Genomic DNA, 17540 nt, shown 5'->3' on the forward strand with positions numbered 1-17540 from the left:
TATTTTCTTTTTACCAATCTAGATGTGAACGAAAGAAAAACATGGCACGAGCCTTAGTTGTTTGTAAACATAATGAAGAATTGTAAGCTATGTGTCTCGCTCGACACCTGACGCTATAAGTTTGGCGGAGCATTGACAATTCAAGCATTGTAAATGTTGAAATTTAAAAAAGTAAAATTCGAAGAAAAAAATTACCATGCCCTTTTAATTCTTTTTTTTTTGGTAAAAAGATGTATTTTTTTGTATTATTTTGTAACGATAAGAATAAACTACAGCAGATGTGTAATTATGTTTTGGTTTTTCCTTAAGAAATTCCGGCCCGACAACTTCCGTCCGATATTATTAAAATTATATGAACATCACTAACATTTTTATACAAAACAATCTCTATACAATATAAGATAGATCTGTGTGAATCTTTATCGATGTCAAATTTGACCCAGTCTTTTATAGGTACCCGAATCAATGGAGATTCGACTTAATTACGTACCTCTTATTGCCACGCATGCAGTCAGTCATGTACGTGAATATTGAACGAGAAGAAACACATCGCTCACGCGAATTTCACGGAAAAATTATTGCACATCACATGGGAAAAATTAATTTGTGAGACAACACAAATTCATATCAAACGTCTAATAGTGTATATACATGTACAATCATGAATATGGAGGAGAAAAATGCTGTATACATGTATATATATATGCCTTTGATTTTCAAGTTTTTTTTTTTTTTAGAAATATACAATTAATCGTTAAGCAGGGTTTTTTGATTGTTTGGTGTTTTTTTTTTTGTTTTTTTTTTGGGGGGGGGGGTCAAAATTGACATTTATTTTGGGGTTATGCATAAACATCAACCTGTATATAACACCTCCATGCGCTTGCATCTATCTTTTGAAAAATCAGAAATATTTTTTTTTTTTGGGGGGGGGCAGACTGCTACCAGTCACTTGCATTAACTTTTCTTTTTGGCTGTAATTGCACAACACAGAAGAAGAAACTTTGTAGATATTTCTACATCTATCCTGCACAATGATTCGAATGTTGGTCACCAAAATTCTTCATATACATGCGCGGGAAATTCAAATTTCTTGAATTAACATTGCAAAATTACCGAAAATATGCCTCTGACACCCCCGACAAACTCATATATCTCTCTGACACCCACCCCCCAAAAAAACATTTTTAAAAAATGGGGTCCGCGCATGATACAAGATTTATTTCGGTGCAGTTTCCTATTCATTGAAAATAAGATTAAATCATTTTTATGATAAACATTTATAATACACATTTTTAACTTCACCGGACAATTCATGGGGAAAATATGACTCCAAAGGTGGGTTAATTTCCTCTATGATGTACATGTATAATGAGTAGAAAACCCTGTCGAATTTGAATGCAGAATATTATATTTCCTATGAAATAAAAGGGAATTCCTATAGAATAATTTAAGTCTAACAATCAGGACATAAATATTGATAAATTTAGAATATAAACAATTTACCAAAAAATCCAGATTTACCGGGGGGGGGGGGGGATTATAATGCTGTCAAAGATAGCTTATTTTCAACTCATTCCGTTTTGGAATTTTTTCTAAAAATAACTTAAATAAACTCAACACATTTTCAAACCAGATTTTAACATCTAAGAGAACTGAAAAGCCAAGAGGCCCGTGGGCCACATCACTCACCCGAATAACATTATCTGAGTTGAACACGTATCCCCTTCCAAATTTACAAGTATTATTAGTCTCTCTATCCCCACTCTAATCACTAACCCTCCTCACGTTAAATATTCAGCCATAAATCTGTGTATTGGCCTCAAATTTTTGCAATTGGCTTTTAGGATTTGAGAACCAAGTTGAGCGATTTATAAATGTTGGTAACAGATATAGATTTCATTCAATTGTTAATATACAATACTGTAAAATTACACTTTTCAATTTCTAAGACATTGATAGTGACTTTGAACAGTAATTTTTTTTATGTTCTATTTCTAAAATTATACAGAATGTTTGAATTCTTTTGTCAATCATTTAAAAGAAAACCATCAAAAGAAACGTAGAATGCAGAGGGGAGTTAGCACACCTATCCCCCTCCGGCTATCTCGAAATTTTGGAACACAAAACATATTTTTATACTTTTCTACCAAAGATTTATTTTGGTACATAGAGAAAAAATAATAAATTATTACATAAAAGACAAAATCATAAAAAGAAAATAGTAAATTATTCATTGCCGCATCAACAGGTCACAATACATTATAGAACCGTTACAAGAGAGGTATACAGAACATGTAAATGGATTTTAATACAAAGCAAGCAATATAAGTTATAGACAAGAAATATCAATGTTTTGAGCAAATCACTTACAAAAATTACAATGTAATATAAATTCTTTACAGCATTTATCATTATTAACTTTCAACTGAATGCTTTCCTCACACCTATTTCATCAGTCAATAAAATGATTTAGCATTTATAAAAGCAATGATATATTTAGATTTTTAGGCATTCGTTTTCTTACCTTGAAATTTGAATTTTATTCCCAAAGACTTCATAAGCCATGTTTCAAAATACTATTTCCAGGATCCATGCAATTTTTCTCTGTAACACTGCTTTTAAAAGCAGGGAAACAGAGAAAAATTAAAAAGGTTCCTGTGTTGATAAGAAATACAAGCACTATGTAAACATATAAATATAGCAACAATAAACGACTAGACAAACAACTAAAAAGATCTCTTAGAAAAGTATACATGCAGGGAAATAGTAGCACGTTTTTTTGTTTTTTTTTTTTGTTTTTTTTTCATGCACCCCTCATTGTTAGTGGGCAAACTTTAGACTGGGCGAAATCAAAACAATTTCTGGACCACTGTGTTAATTAGCAAAGAGTATATATTTCTTACTAAGCCCAGGCGAATTCAAGAGGGTCAAAATCATTTGGAAGTGTAGAAGGGCGAAACTAATACGAGGCAAAAATAACTATATTAGATACTGGCTTAAACTAAGAAAGGAAGCTAAAGGGTGAATGCAATTACATGTACTACATACGAACACCAAGAGAAAATACATTATACATATATAATAGCAACATCTTTCTGAGAGTAAGGGTTGTGGCCCTTGGCTAGCAAGGATAAAATTATCATAATCAATTATTTTAATTATTGATCTCATTTGACCAAATTCAATATAACTAAGGTCATATACCAGAATTCATGACATGACTTTGTTATATTTTTTTTTTTTTTAAAATGCACCATTCATTGCACAAATCACAAAACAAGAAGTTTATAACATCCATATTATATCCAAAGAAATATAATCAATATCATAAAATTGAAATTATTAACACTGTTATCAAAAAATAAAAAACTTTCCCCTGACTTATTTTAAAAACATTGTCTTATTTGCAATTGTACATGTAACAAGATGAACATTTAATTGTCAATTAAGACTAGAAGATTTTACAATTAATGACACATAATGAATATTAAACAAATTTACGTAAATTTAATACACTGTGGCAATGTATAGATACATGTACATTGTATGTTGACCCTCAAAGTTTGAAGACAATAACAGAGGAAGGTGACAAAAGGAAATTGGGTGAATTCATGTAAAAATTTATGATGTTGGCAAAATACAGCACTGCCCGTATGATATAAGTTTTGATTTTTACCGTATATGGCATTCTACGGTAAACCTTGTTTGAATGGAATAATTTTGGCGTCAAGTGGAATAAAATCTTTGGAACAAGAATTCACTATTCCCTTTATAAAAATGAAAGTCTCCAAAGTCTCCCTGCTTAATCTGTTGAATATTCACATAACCTTACATGTATATTCATAAATTAGAAATTGTCCATCCAAAAAATAAAGAGACTAGACAAGTATTAAATGTAAAAATCTGTAGAAACATTAACGAAAACAATCTTACAGTTGTAACCATATAAGTTTTGAATAAACAGTCAGTCTTCTTTCAATCCTGCATGCCTATTTGTTAAATGAAAGGTGGCACTTCTCCCTTACTGGAACACCCCCTCCCCCCTAAAAATACCTCTACTCAATACATGGTAGATTTATAGCATGGATCAAAAAGATTGTTAGCATTTATTAATTACTGAAAAAATAGACTTGGAATTTATGCATAACTACATGACACAATGACACAGTTATCTAAACTGGTTCATTATAGTTTTACATCATTCAACAAATATCAAAAAATTCCATATATACATCTAATTCCAGTGGATGTTGCACCAATAATTTGGATCACAGCTGTATATTGTGCCCATTAAACAGACATATTCTTTGTAAATGACTACAGTACCTAGAACTGAATGTACACTGTGAGCTCCAGATACACAACACACCATATTCAAAATCAATACTGTCAAGCAAGCATAAGTTATCAATACAATGCCCAGGATATTAAACTTGCAAAATTCAAATTTGCACGACACATTTATTCATACATGTAACTTTGGTATATCAATCCATAGGCCAGGACTTTTTCTGAGATGTATCTTTAGAAGATTATCATTAACTTGATTTGCCTAGTTGAATTTAGAATTGCATAAACATTTCATCTTTGGTAACTTATATAATACCAGTCATTTATCAGTAAAATTTGACCGAATTCTCCATATTACATGTGATCATGTATAAATCTTAGAATAGCGATGAAATTCTTTCTTTGGTAACCTTGACGCTAGGTAAAAGGAACATAATTGCTTACTTAATTGACAGCAAAGATATGTGTAACTTATCTCATTTAATCCCTCTGCATTAGTAGATTTTTTCTTTTCTGCAGGGAACTTTAGATGAAATTCGCAAATAAAATACACCTCAAGTCAATCTAATGCTTGGATAGTAACCAACGTAAATGGAAGACTAAGTAAGAAATAACCTTGCTGTAAAAATACTGCACATGCTTAAACAACTTTCTGTAGATTAATTAAGTCAATTACATTTACAATACTTTCATCAACAATATATCTACCGGTAATAGCTGCAGGTTATTTGATGGAGTGCATAATTTTCTCCTATTTTAGAAGAGAAGACCAGATTGCCAAATTTAAGTTGCTGAAATTAAACTTCTGTTCACTTGTCAAAACTAATGGGTTAATTAAAATTACCTTCTTGATTGATGTAAAAAGCAATCTCATAATTTGAAAACTCAACATGCTCAATAAATGAACATTTTACTACTATAGAACACAAAATTGAGTGAGGAAATTTCTGTAATAAACATATATTTTACTAATAATGATAATTTCAATTTTTCTAATCAAAGTAGAAGCAAGTTTATAATATCATGGTGATTAGGAACACTGCTAATTAAAAGCTTTGGATTTTTGCTAAATTTAAATGGCTGTATAATAAGCTCACATTCTCTGGTAACATATAATGCTTGAATTGGCTTCATTTGGTGATAATACACTTGAAGCATTGTATGTTACCATGCAGCCCCAATGTATTATTACAGCTGTTAAAAGTACATAATTATTCATATATACTGACAATACAATACCCCATGTGTCTTTAAACACTAAATTATATGAACTGGTTCTTCCATTAGCCACATATATACAAATATATGCATATAAATGTAGTCATATACATCATGTACATTATTTTTAGTAAAATGTAAAAAATAGTAAGATCATATCATTCTTTTATCATAAGGAAAATTTGTAGTTAAGGATTTGTTAAGTACATAAAATTTTGTGTAAAAATTCATATCATTAAGTAACAAGCAACAACACTCAAAAACTCTTTAACAAATTCAGCTTGCGGCAAGATTGCTTGAATTGGCATTTAGATATTTCTCCCCTAGGATGACCCGGACACACCCATAAGAATACATGGGGACTGGGATAGTTCCACACCTCTTCCACTCACTCTTCACGGGATCGTAGAACTCGATGATGTCTGTGTACAGGTCAGACTGGGCCCCCCTACGCCTCCCCCCAAAGGCGTACAGTTTCTCATCGAGAACCGTCAGACTGACAAAGTCCCGCGGACACGTCATGTCAGGGAGAACGTCCCACGTCTTGTTGTCTGGGTGGAATTTGAATGATCCTTCCAGTCCAACTACGTAGATAAGGTTATTGAGAACGGCCGCACTTACGCACATGTCCGACGCCGGCAAGGACTGTTCCAGAATTGTGGCTTGGCCGGTCCGCGTATCGAAGCACTGGACTGTGTTTGTCACAACCTCTTCCTGGTTTTTACCACCAAAGAGATAAATACATGTTCCATAGGCAACATACCCCATGTTTTCCACAGGATTTGCAAGATTTCCATACAATTTCCATTGGTTGTTTCCGGGTTTCCAGACCTCAATTGAGTCCAAGACGCTGTCTTCATCGAAGCCCCCCAACACGTAGATGCTCTCATCCACAGCGGCCATTGCATGGCGTCGTCTGGGCTGCAAAAGAGTGATTCCACGAATCCAGGTCGCAAAGTCGTAATCAAACTTCCAGAACTCTCCGCTCCTTAGTCCCCCAGAAACGTAAATATCGTTTCCAACCACACAAGCTGCAAATTCGTTTCTCTTCTTAAATGGTAGCTGCTTCAAGGCAAAGAATTCCCTGGTGTCTGGCTTGTAGCACTCCACATCATTGCTCAAGCCATCCGCAAGGCGACCTCCCAAAAGCACCGCAACCTCCATGTGTTTGGAGGACCTCGGAGTGATTTGGTAGGAAGGCAGCAATGGCCTCCTGGAAGGCAGAAGGTGGTAAATCATGGCATTTTCTAGTAACTCTTTCCCCTCGTCATCAGCCAGATAGGCAGATTTGGCCACCACACTTGTGAGATAGCTTGTCTTCATCTGGGGAAACTTCACACAGCTGAGAATTTTGTAGATGTGATGTTTCCTCTTCTCTCTCTCTTCTTCAAAATCCAGCCATCTCACAGCAAATTCAAACACTTGCTCCTCTCCTTCACAGTCCAGCTTTGGGTAGGAGAGAATGTCTTTGATACAATCGGCTGAAAGTCTACAGATGTCTTCTTCTTGAGACACAACACCAAAGTTCATACAGACGTACTCCTTCGCGTAATTGTACAGATCTTTATGAGCATGTGAATCGGCTAGAGTAAGTGCAGCCAAACAATTATTTTCCGTCATGTGCAGGCGGAAATGCCTCACGCACAAGTCAACCAGCGCCGTGACCTGAAACATACAGGACTGGCCGAAAAGTTCCTGTAAAATACAGGATGTGATTTCCACTTTCCCAGTGTAAATGAAATGAAGAATCTTCTCAAACACGTTTTCGTCCACCTCCTTCATCTCAATACAAGATTTCCTGCTCTCCTCCATTCCGGACTCGAACATGGATTTGAAGTACGGTGAGCCAGCGGCTAGAATGATTTTGTGACAGGGAAACGACTTCTGGCCGACTTTGAGCATAACATCACTGTAGCCTCCCTCGCGCCTGAAGTACTCAAAGTTTTTGATGAGGTTCCCGGAATGTTTTTCACTGGAATAAGACGAAGAGACTTCCTCCTCTTCTTCGGAATTCAACGAACACCGGGATTCCGACCTATCCATGGTCCAGAATTAATCTACAGTATATAAATTTCTAATGGTGTAAAAATGTATGTCAGTACAGTTCATCTCTTAATGGTTTCAAGTTGTCAGGAAAAATGTTACTTTGAATGGTTTAATATGCATACATGCAATTTAAACAATTGTTGTCTGATCTCTCATTGTTCGTAATAAATGTACACACCCAATGATTGAATGAATGTATAGAGCCTGGAACATGATTGTTTAAACCTATGAAGTAAGAGGGGAAAAGTATCTAAATTGTCGCTTTCTGTAATGAAAAATTCGGACAATGAAACCATTTACACGATTCTCTTAATGTGAAATAATGACCGATAATTATTTTCAGAGATGCAAACAGTCATAAATAAATAGATCATGTACCCTTACATATACCTGTAGCTTAGGTATAATTAGACATCGGTTTACGCAAGGAAAGCGACCGTTTTAATTACCTTGTCTGACTCAGTAGATTATTAAATAAACAACGAGGCTTACAAATCTATTATCAGGCGTTTGTCCTCCGATCCCGCAATTTGTACCTCTAATCAAACTAACTGAGCATAGTTCACTGTACTTTTACTTACAAGTTTACTTTATCAGGAAAGCGAGAACTCTATTACAAAAACAAAACTTTGTATCAAATTTACGCTGATTTATTATCCGCGATTTGGAAACCGTCGCGAACAAAACGGAAATTGTATACACGCGGAAAAAACCTGATATACGGCAATTGTTTATTAGAAAAATATACTGATTTAAATTGGGAACACTTCACAATAGGGACCGAGGAATTTCGTGAGATTTCGATCAGCTGCCAATCTCTGTTTCTGAGTAAATGTACTTAATATAATATTCTTGCCATTTATGGCATTACCGTATTTAGGAATGTACATGTAATCGAGAGACAACATTTAATCTCCTGCCCGCTTCAACATAAACTTTGGACATTCTTCTAATTCTTCATTTCTACAAAATGTTTGTGTTTTACTTTTACAAAATCCCCCAAATGGCAAAATATCATCATGATCATTGCCTGACGTCATGACATCAGGCATATCTAAGGTTTAAAATTTGCAATCTCCGAAACAGTGCAGACAATGGGACAAGCAATATCATGATATTTCACAAAAAAGATTTATCGATGCATGTTTAAGATGTCAGCATTTACATTCACAATTGATGAAAATGTTATATGGCATGTTATAACAATAGCGAGCAAGAGTTTTCAAGTGAAATGGACGTTCACCATGCAGTGCACGTGTGTAATCCTGATTTAAAAATAGATCAGGCATTCCACCATATTTGAACGGTGAAAAAGGGGGAGGGGATCATTGCAATAAGTTGTAACATATTGTCTAATACGGTACAAAGTAAGAAATAATAGGCGTTGGATTATCATGATTGCAAGAGAGTCATCAGTTTGGATTAAAACAAATATATATTTATACAGCTGGAATGTTTACTAGAGGAACTAAATCGCCAAAGCGGGGTGTGACCCGATATTCGTTCAGTTGGGCGATTTTATTAATCTTGAAAAGGGGTCATAACTCGCGTGTCTTACTAAATGTACATTACTACATTTAACAATTACTAATCAAGTGTGTTTTTTAATTCGATAGAATTCTTCCAAAACATCCGATCCAAAGTATAATATACATGTATGTAGCTGTTACAAAACAAATGTCAACAAATTCTTCTGACCCCCTCCCCATGGATCTCTGCCAATGGATGAGTTCATTCCTTGCGTAAACAGTAATAGCAGGATTTCGCGCCATAATATCTCATTCATAGTTTTTGCGCGCCGAATAGTTGACGAGTGAGTCCGTTGGGATCATGCGAATACCCCAGAGCACACTATGTGTTTACATCACAGGCACGTAGCATCGGGGGTTAGGGTGAGGGAGGCTGCTTCCCCCTCCACACTTTTTTGGCAGCTGGCACTCTTCTTAACTTTATAGGATAAATGGAAATATTATGGACCCCCCCCCACTTTTGTAGGAGCATGCAATAAATGAAACTGCAAATAAGGAATTCTAATTGAATTGAAGTTACAGTTAGGTTTTTTTCATGAATTTGAGAATTAAACATTTTTTTGATGATTTTGATGAAGCTGCCCACACACATTCAAAAACAAAACTTGGGTTTTTTTTTTGTATGCCCTTTCATATTTCACATGGTTGGAAATTTTTAAAAATGCCTTTCATTTGATTTTGCATTTTAATATAACAAACACAATTTTAAAAAAAACGACTATTTACTCTCCAGCTTTCAAGCTTACATGCACTTACATGTATATGATATGCGTACACTCCTAAAAAAACTGAATTAATAAAATAAATGAATTTCATATAATATATATGTACATGTTCTAGATCGAAGAAAAGACTGACATTTCGTCTTAAATTTGCACGTTCCGTTTATAAATTTATGATCAGGAGCGAAAATTAAAATTCATTTCTGATAAGATAGCCTAATTTATACATGCATGCTTCCATTGAATAAATTTGTTTAGTCAGGCAAGCTTTTTGGAAAGCTATTACTTGTGTAATGTTAACTGTTTATTTTCACAGTAGGCCTAGTGAAACCGAAAGTCAGTGTTGTCAGGTCGTACATAAAATCATTATTAAACATAATGTTATTCTATCGATATTTTAATAAATATTCAACCAATATACTCGAAAAAATATAGGGTTTTTCCTTTAACCATGCCAAAGAAGTTTACTTTAAGTTTGATAAACAATCGTGCGAGGGTTTTCTTTCATCTTTGAATCTTGCCAATTAGCTGAACATAGATACACACACACGTATGCACAGAAGCAATGCTATATCCCCTTCGAAACAAGTTGCACGATGGGATAAAATTATTTTACTACTTACAAAGTAACGTCAATAATCTGTCACAGTCACTGTCAGTGGAATATTTCTTTCCCTATTCAATATCATTTCGATCCCGATCCATGCATACAAATAAGGACAATTATCGAGCCCGATGAAATATGAGGGATAATAATTAATAAATTAGATTAGATGGACTGATTATTTTGAACAATGTTTAAAAATATTTAAAAGGATTACTAAAACATTTTCATACTATTGTGGAAAATCGAATACTATGCGGGACCCTACATTTTTTCCGTAGAAATATTTGGCCAATCAAATAACAAACCGGATATTAGCCACAACATTCAAATGCGCGCCATTTTTTGCATTGAGGAAAACACAAGACATGTTCTCGTTATATTTCCCCCAATAGAATGCAGTATTGTCGATGATTGTTAAGGAAAGAAAATGGGAATAATAGAAATCTTTGAATCTCGTGTACCATGCTTGTCGGACATCCTGGATCTGCAGCGAACTTGTCAGAAGAACCAGTTGAAGTTTTCCACAGACACCAACCGATACTTGCTGTATTTAACCCTGAAAAAAGTGGGGCCATTTGTTGCACAAAAATTAGTTAGCAAATGTGAGTTCAGTGCTATTTAAATGTAGCATTTGTATATATTATAGACATTTGTATAGTTTCATTAATATTTAATTATTAACATTGAAAGGTATCGTTCTACCTGTTTTACTGTACATTCAGTTCACAGTTGAGAAGAAATGTATGTGGTATAGACAAAATGTTTTTAAAAGAAAGCAAGTTGTTTTGATTAAGAATTTTCATACCCTCGCAACCATGAATCAATGCAGATTTCTTTTTCAGCTCCAAGTGAGTCTTTATATTATCATTTAAACAATGTTCTTTTTTTATATTGAATGATAAGAATTACAAACCATGCTTTACTCTTTTGTCACGCAAAACCTTCAACCAGTCCAAATAAATTATAATGTCTCAGGCAAATGGCAGGAGTAGGATCCCCCCCCCCACACTTTTTCCCACAGCAAACTTTTTTTTTTAAATTGACTAAATAAAAAAGTGAACTAACATGGAGTCCCCCCCCCCCCCATTTTGGTGAGCATGTAAACAATTGAAGTGTAAGGCAGGAAATAAACAGTAAATTTGGAAATTGAAGATATACAGGTACAGTACGCTTTTAAACTCAGCTGACCCCTTCTTACACATCCTCATGTTTGTGGACCATTATTTTTAAAATAAAATAAATCTTTTTTTTTCCATGCAGTGGTGGAAAAAGGTGAGATTAAGTGGGACGATGATGATAACTGGGAAGTAGAACAGATCCTGGATCATGTAGAAGAGGAGGTGAGATTTCTACAAGCTGACACCTGTTGAATAAAATGAATACTGAAATTTCTCATCATGCTCAATTAAAATATTGATCTGCCTAAGTGTACAGATGTTGCATTGAAGTAATTGCTGTACACAATGTGTCTCTAACATATTTTGCACATGTTTCATATCATCAGATTTTAAGTTATCAGTATTGAGTGCTGGCAAATCAAAGTCAGTTGAATTCATTTACTTTAAAATCTATTTTGATATCAAACTTAAAAGACAATACTGAAAATCGATATTATTATAGCAACCTCAAAATTATTGATGGTAGACTAGAGAATAGATTTATCTGTTGTATGTGTTATGAAAACTCGTGTCAATCCATTGATTTATCAACCAAATATGCCTCTTTTAAGGGTAAAGATTTCTACCTCATAAAGTGGAAAGGTTGGAGCAATGCTTACAATTCTTGGGAGCCCAAAGACAATCTGTCCTGTGAAGACCTTTTATCAGAGTTCAAAGAGTATCAAGCTAAAGGCAAAAAGCGCAGGATGGTGGATAATGAAGATGACCTGGCCCGTCATCCCAAGCGCAACAGAGTAGATGAGATTTTCCACAAACTCGCTCCAGTGCGAGATACTTTGTCTCCGCTGGGTCTCATGTCCTTGTCTAGTCCCACCAAGAAAGGAAAGCGTCCGGTGTACAGGGGAATTAACGGAAATTACGGAGAACCCAGGAACGTGCTCCGAAAGGCCTCTGCCCCGGGCATGAAGCAGCTAAACCCAAGATCCAAATTCTACAAACAGAAGCGAGTGGAGGTGCAGAAAGCCCTGAAAGACTGGGAGAGACATTTGAATGGAATTAATTCTGATCCTGCGGGGATTGTGGTTGAAAACTTGGTCGACTTGGAGGGTCCCCCTGAGAACTTTGTGTACATAAATGACTACCGCTCCGGGGAGGGGATCACCATCCCGGACGACCCGATTGTTGGATGTGAGTGCGAAGACTGCCACAGTAACCAGAAGACGTGCTGTCCGGCCCAATGCGGATCCACTTTTGCGTATTACAAGAAAAAGAGACTCCGGGTCATCAGGGGTACCCCAATCTATGAATGTAACAAAAGGTGTAAGTGTGGGCCCGAGTGTCCGAACCGCGTCGTCCAGCAGGGGAGGAAATTCAAGGTGTGTCTGTTCCGCACGGCCAACGGACGGGGCTGGGGTGTCAAGACGCTACAGAAGATCAAGGAGGGCTCCTTTGTGGTGGAATATGTAGGAGAAGTAAGGAACTTGTTTTTCTTTGGCTTAATAAGTTTTCCAGATTTTGTGATTTGCATTTCAGAAAATTAATTGAATGATATGAATAAAATTTCTTTTTTATGATTTGGATATCTTGAATTTAGCATTCTTTAAGAATTAAGAAAAGAAGTCATTTTTAATTGATAAAATTCTTTTAAAAAATCATTTTAAACAAACTTCACCTGTTGAAAATGGATTATAATTTGACAATTAGTAACCCTCTTAGTGATGTTTTTCATGTATTAATGTTGTATACTGGTAGGTGTTTTAGGAATATGATTACAAATATATTATCTTCCAAGAATATGTTGGTAACAGACTTGTTGGGTGTTGTACAGGTAATCACTGACAAGGAGGCCGAGCGGCGAGGGAAGCAGTACGATGCCGTGGGCAGAACCTACCTCTTTGACCTAGATTACAACCCCGGGGACTGCCCTTTCACGGTCGATGCTGGGTACTATGGCAATGTGTCTCACTTCATCAATCATTCAGTAAGGATTTTTTTGTGCACCTTTTGAGACCTAATTTGCCTTAATCTCTCTGCGTAACATTGTTTAATTTAGCACCAGGTTGCTTCTTCACAGATGAATTTCTAGTAAAAAAAAAAAAAAATTGATTAAAATTTCTCAGGCATTGAAGAGTATGTTCAGAATGCTGCTTCATTGCTTTTATTGCTATATTATTGCGAAGGGGAATAACCCCATTTTCATTTGAAAAAACATTGAGTTATTCCCCTACCTTCTTGCCATGTTGTATTTTGTTTTTTGCCTAATTCAAATGATTTTGTTCAAAACCTATATACTCGTACATATATATGCTCATGAATTTAAGTTTGTTGATACATGTGTAAATATATTTGACAAATTCTTAGCTGAGGTTTCCATTTTTATTATGTGATTCTAGATATAATGGCATGTGATGAAATCTTAATCATGAGGGAAGCATGAGATAAGTGTGCTAAGTCAAGTTTAAAGATTTATGTGTTGTTTTTGCTTAAATTATTTGTCCTTGCTAATGAAAAAAAAAAACCCTGACCAGTTTTGGGTCTCAACACCGAAGGTCTAATGACTCATTAAAAGGTACATGTAACTTGGCCAAATTTTATTAATATGGTTTATACGAAGGTTTCCATTTTATAGTGTGACCCCAACTTAGAAGTGTTTGCTGTGTGGATCAATACTCTAGACCCCCGCTTACCTCGTATAGCTTTGTTCTCCAAGAGAGACATTGAGAAAGGAGAGGAGCTGACTTTTGACTACATGATGACAGGTAAGTGTAACATTACAGATTTGTTAGCTTAAGACGGCTCGATGGTTGTGGCCATTTTTATAATATTTTTATCTTCTTAAGAAGATGAGTTCTACATAAAGATATGGGAAATAGTCAAGTTTTAAAGATAAAATAGTTTGAATTTTTCCTTTACTTGATGATAGTTTGATGACCAAAGATATCATCTCTAATTTCTTAAGAAACATCTGATGGAAAATTCTGTGACCGTCTAGGAGTTTTTTTTCTCGTTTAAAAAACTTGAAAGTTAATGTTACTAAATTAAATATTGCAATTAACAATGTCCCATTAATAAATTCACAAAATTTGATTCATTTTGTTTTTTCAGAAAAATATTGGTTTTCTTTATTCCATATTTTTGACAGAGTATTGAAGATAATAACCAGAATATTATGTATTGCTATTTTAAGCCATAGTTGATGCTGTATAAGTTTGCAATTACAAACAGGACAATGTTAAACACCTCAATTTCATTGAACCCTAGCACATTCTTTGTTTTCTTTGTTTTAGGGGACACCACAAATGCAGCCCCTACTCTGGACAATGTGGACATCACAAAACAGGCCAAACTTCTGCAGGCTTCCAGTGCCCAGTCAGTGGAGATGTCAAACGACCCCAACAACCTGGTCAGCGACGACAACACCGCCACAGAGGACGAAGACACCGCAGATGACACTCAGGGGGAGACCGACACCGCGGTGGAAACAGAAACCGAATGTGATACCGCCGACACTGATGTTGAAAAAGACGAAGGTAGCAGCCAAAGGAACCACGATGAAAGGGAAAGTGAAAGCCAAAAGAACCGCGATGAAAGGGAAAGTGAAACTAGTAGACCAGAAATGGTTGCCACTGGGGATGCTCCGAGTGGAAGCGTGGGGAAAAGCGTGGAAAACGCTCCAAAGAAGACCCCCGAGAAACTGCTCCCTAAGTCTGTTACCGACCAGTATAAGATAGTGTGTCAGTGTGGGGCCAAGAACTGTAGGAAGTACTTGTTCTAGTGGAACACTATCTAATGTAGCAGTCATCTTTTCTTTTAGTCAATTTTCTTTGTGGCATTTAATTATTTTCATAAAAGGTTTCAATGTAGTAATGAAAAATGACATCTTTGTCGGAGAAATCGTTTGATCTAAATAAGACATCTTCGTTGATCTTATGAGATGAATGGTGCTTTGAATGTCAGATTTTTTAAAAGTAAAATAATTGTCTTAGGGGTTGAGAGATCTAGAATGTGTGCCAATTCAATAACAAATATTTACCATATGATAAGATGGTTAGATGAAATGAACGTAGCTGTGCGTGTAGAATTGAAATTAGATTTTTTCTGTTATATGTGATCTGAAGGTAGAAATTTGTAAGAATGGAATTTAAAGAGACTTACAAATAAAAGAGGAATTTGTTCATAATTAACAGGATCTTTTAAAAATAAATTACTGTTAATGAGAAATATATTTTACGATTTATTTCAAAAGAAACCTTTTGTTAATTTTATAACAGAGGATTAAGGAATTCTTATCATGGCTCAAGGCTAAATTCCGTTGTAAAATTTATTTTGTATTTTATTATGAAATTTGCTAGCATCAGTCTAATCGATATGTAATTATATGTATAGTGAATAATCATTTGTAGCTGCAATCACTGTCTATTTGTGTTCTGATACTGTAAAGCCTCCCAGATTAATTTAAATGAATTTGATAGATTCATGAAGACATTACGCAAGTTTAATACAACTATAAATATGATTGTCATATGGATGTAAAGTGCATGGAAATGTAATACACGTGAAATGTTTGTCGAGTGAAACATGAAGATGCAAGTTTACCATAACTGATATTTGTAAATAAGTGTTTAGTGTGTTTTCCATTTCTCTCTGCATATTGGAATATTGTTATAAAGAACATGTCTTGAAGTTTAGAAGTTTGCATGATAAAACACATTATAAGAATGTGTCAATTTCTAGTGTAAGTAGTTTATTAGTAATTTGAGAATGTCATGTCATAGAGGGGAAAACAGCACAGTTTTATGTTGCTTGTTGCGTAGATTCATCATCTCTTGTGTATCGTCTATCTTGAGAAAAATCTTTGTTGGATTTTTTTTTATTGGCAGGGAATTTAAAGAAATACATGTATGTTTGCTCATTATATTATATATAGTTTTCTCATTAAAGTTATAATTAATATGAGATATTTGTGTACTTGTAACATATTATATTGTAAGCATGTTTCAAAAGGAAAGTGTCAGAGCAATTGCATGTAAATGGTAGATAAGTAAATGTAAACATTTACACACAATTTTCCTTGAATGAAAATTAGCCTTAGATAGTCATATATACGTTTGATTGTATATGTGGAAGAAGTAATAATGTAATGTTGTGAAAACTGCTCGATACTGGGTTCATTTTATTGTGCATAACAATTTTATTTTTCAATCTCTGATGCCGGGTAATATTTGTAACAGCTTGTGGGCCCACCCATGTTTCTTTGTTGCTTCAATTATAATAACATGATGGGAATGTTTTTGAGAATACCAACAGATTGAAAGTATTTAAAAGAACACATGACTGTTAACTTATTTTAAATGGCTATTCCAAATGTATTATGTTTGAATGACGTTTCTAAAATAAAAACTTGTTTAACTTTGAGATGTCGTGCTATTGGTATTTCGGTGGGAATAAATTTGATCACTTGGAAAGGATTCTTGCAATCTTGCTGTAACATAAGGAGAAGAAAAATCGATCACTTTGCAAGGAAATCTTTCTACATGAACAACACTACAGTATAAACACAACAAATTAAAATGCTGTGGAATCATCATGTTCATGGGGGACCAATCTTTGTTGGTTTCGTAGGTAACCCTTGTCCATGAATTTACATCGGGTGATACATTCAATTTGCCAACAAAAATGAAGATCTTATGAAAAAATCAGACATCTGGTTTGAAACAGTTGACTTTTTCTGAATGAGCAAATGATATCGATCCAAGATGCGAGCATTACATGTATTAGCTGCAGGGGTGACAGCCATAGACATGTATCTGCTATATTCAAGGAATGCTGTGTTATAATAATAAAAAAAAACTAGAAAGAGGTGCCTTCAGCACTAAAGATCCAAACAGGTGGCTATTGGCCCCTCCAATTTTTGTCTTGCCTTCCACTTTTTCTTCTGCTCCTCCACTTTTTTTGCCTCTCCACTGCTAAATGCTCGTGGAGTCATACAAACGAAAATGAAGGGCATGAA

The 17540-nt window shown here is 34.9% G+C and overlaps 2 protein-coding genes across 2 annotated transcripts; one reads left to right on the forward strand and one right to left on the reverse strand.

Moving 5' to 3' along the window:
- Positions 1 to 3278: 3278 nt before the first annotated feature.
- Positions 3279 to 7559, reverse strand: LOC128161208 (kelch-like protein 24). Its single transcript, XM_052824432.1, has one exon. It carries the CDS (start codon positions 7549 to 7551, stop codon positions 5785 to 5787), a length of 1767 nt encoding a protein of 588 aa, XP_052680392.1. The 5' UTR covers positions 7552 to 7559; the 3' UTR covers positions 3279 to 5784.
- Positions 7560 to 10719: 3160 nt separating this feature from the next.
- Positions 10720 to 16945, forward strand: LOC128160479 (histone-lysine N-methyltransferase SUV39H2-like). Its single transcript, XM_052823810.1, has 6 exons — positions 10720 to 11014; positions 11673 to 11752; positions 12142 to 13002; positions 13359 to 13511; positions 14160 to 14289; positions 14818 to 16945. Exons 1-6 carry the CDS (start codon positions 10840 to 10842, stop codon positions 15303 to 15305), a joined length of 1887 nt encoding a protein of 628 aa, XP_052679770.1. The 5' UTR covers positions 10720 to 10839; the 3' UTR covers positions 15306 to 16945.
- The last annotated feature ends 595 nt before the right edge of the window (positions 16946 to 17540 follow it).

Source organism: Crassostrea angulata, chromosome 8, assembly GCF_025612915.1.
Source record: "Crassostrea angulata isolate pt1a10 chromosome 8, ASM2561291v2, whole genome shotgun sequence".
NCBI classification, from domain to species: Eukaryota; Metazoa; Mollusca; class Bivalvia; order Ostreida; family Ostreidae; genus Magallana; species Magallana angulata.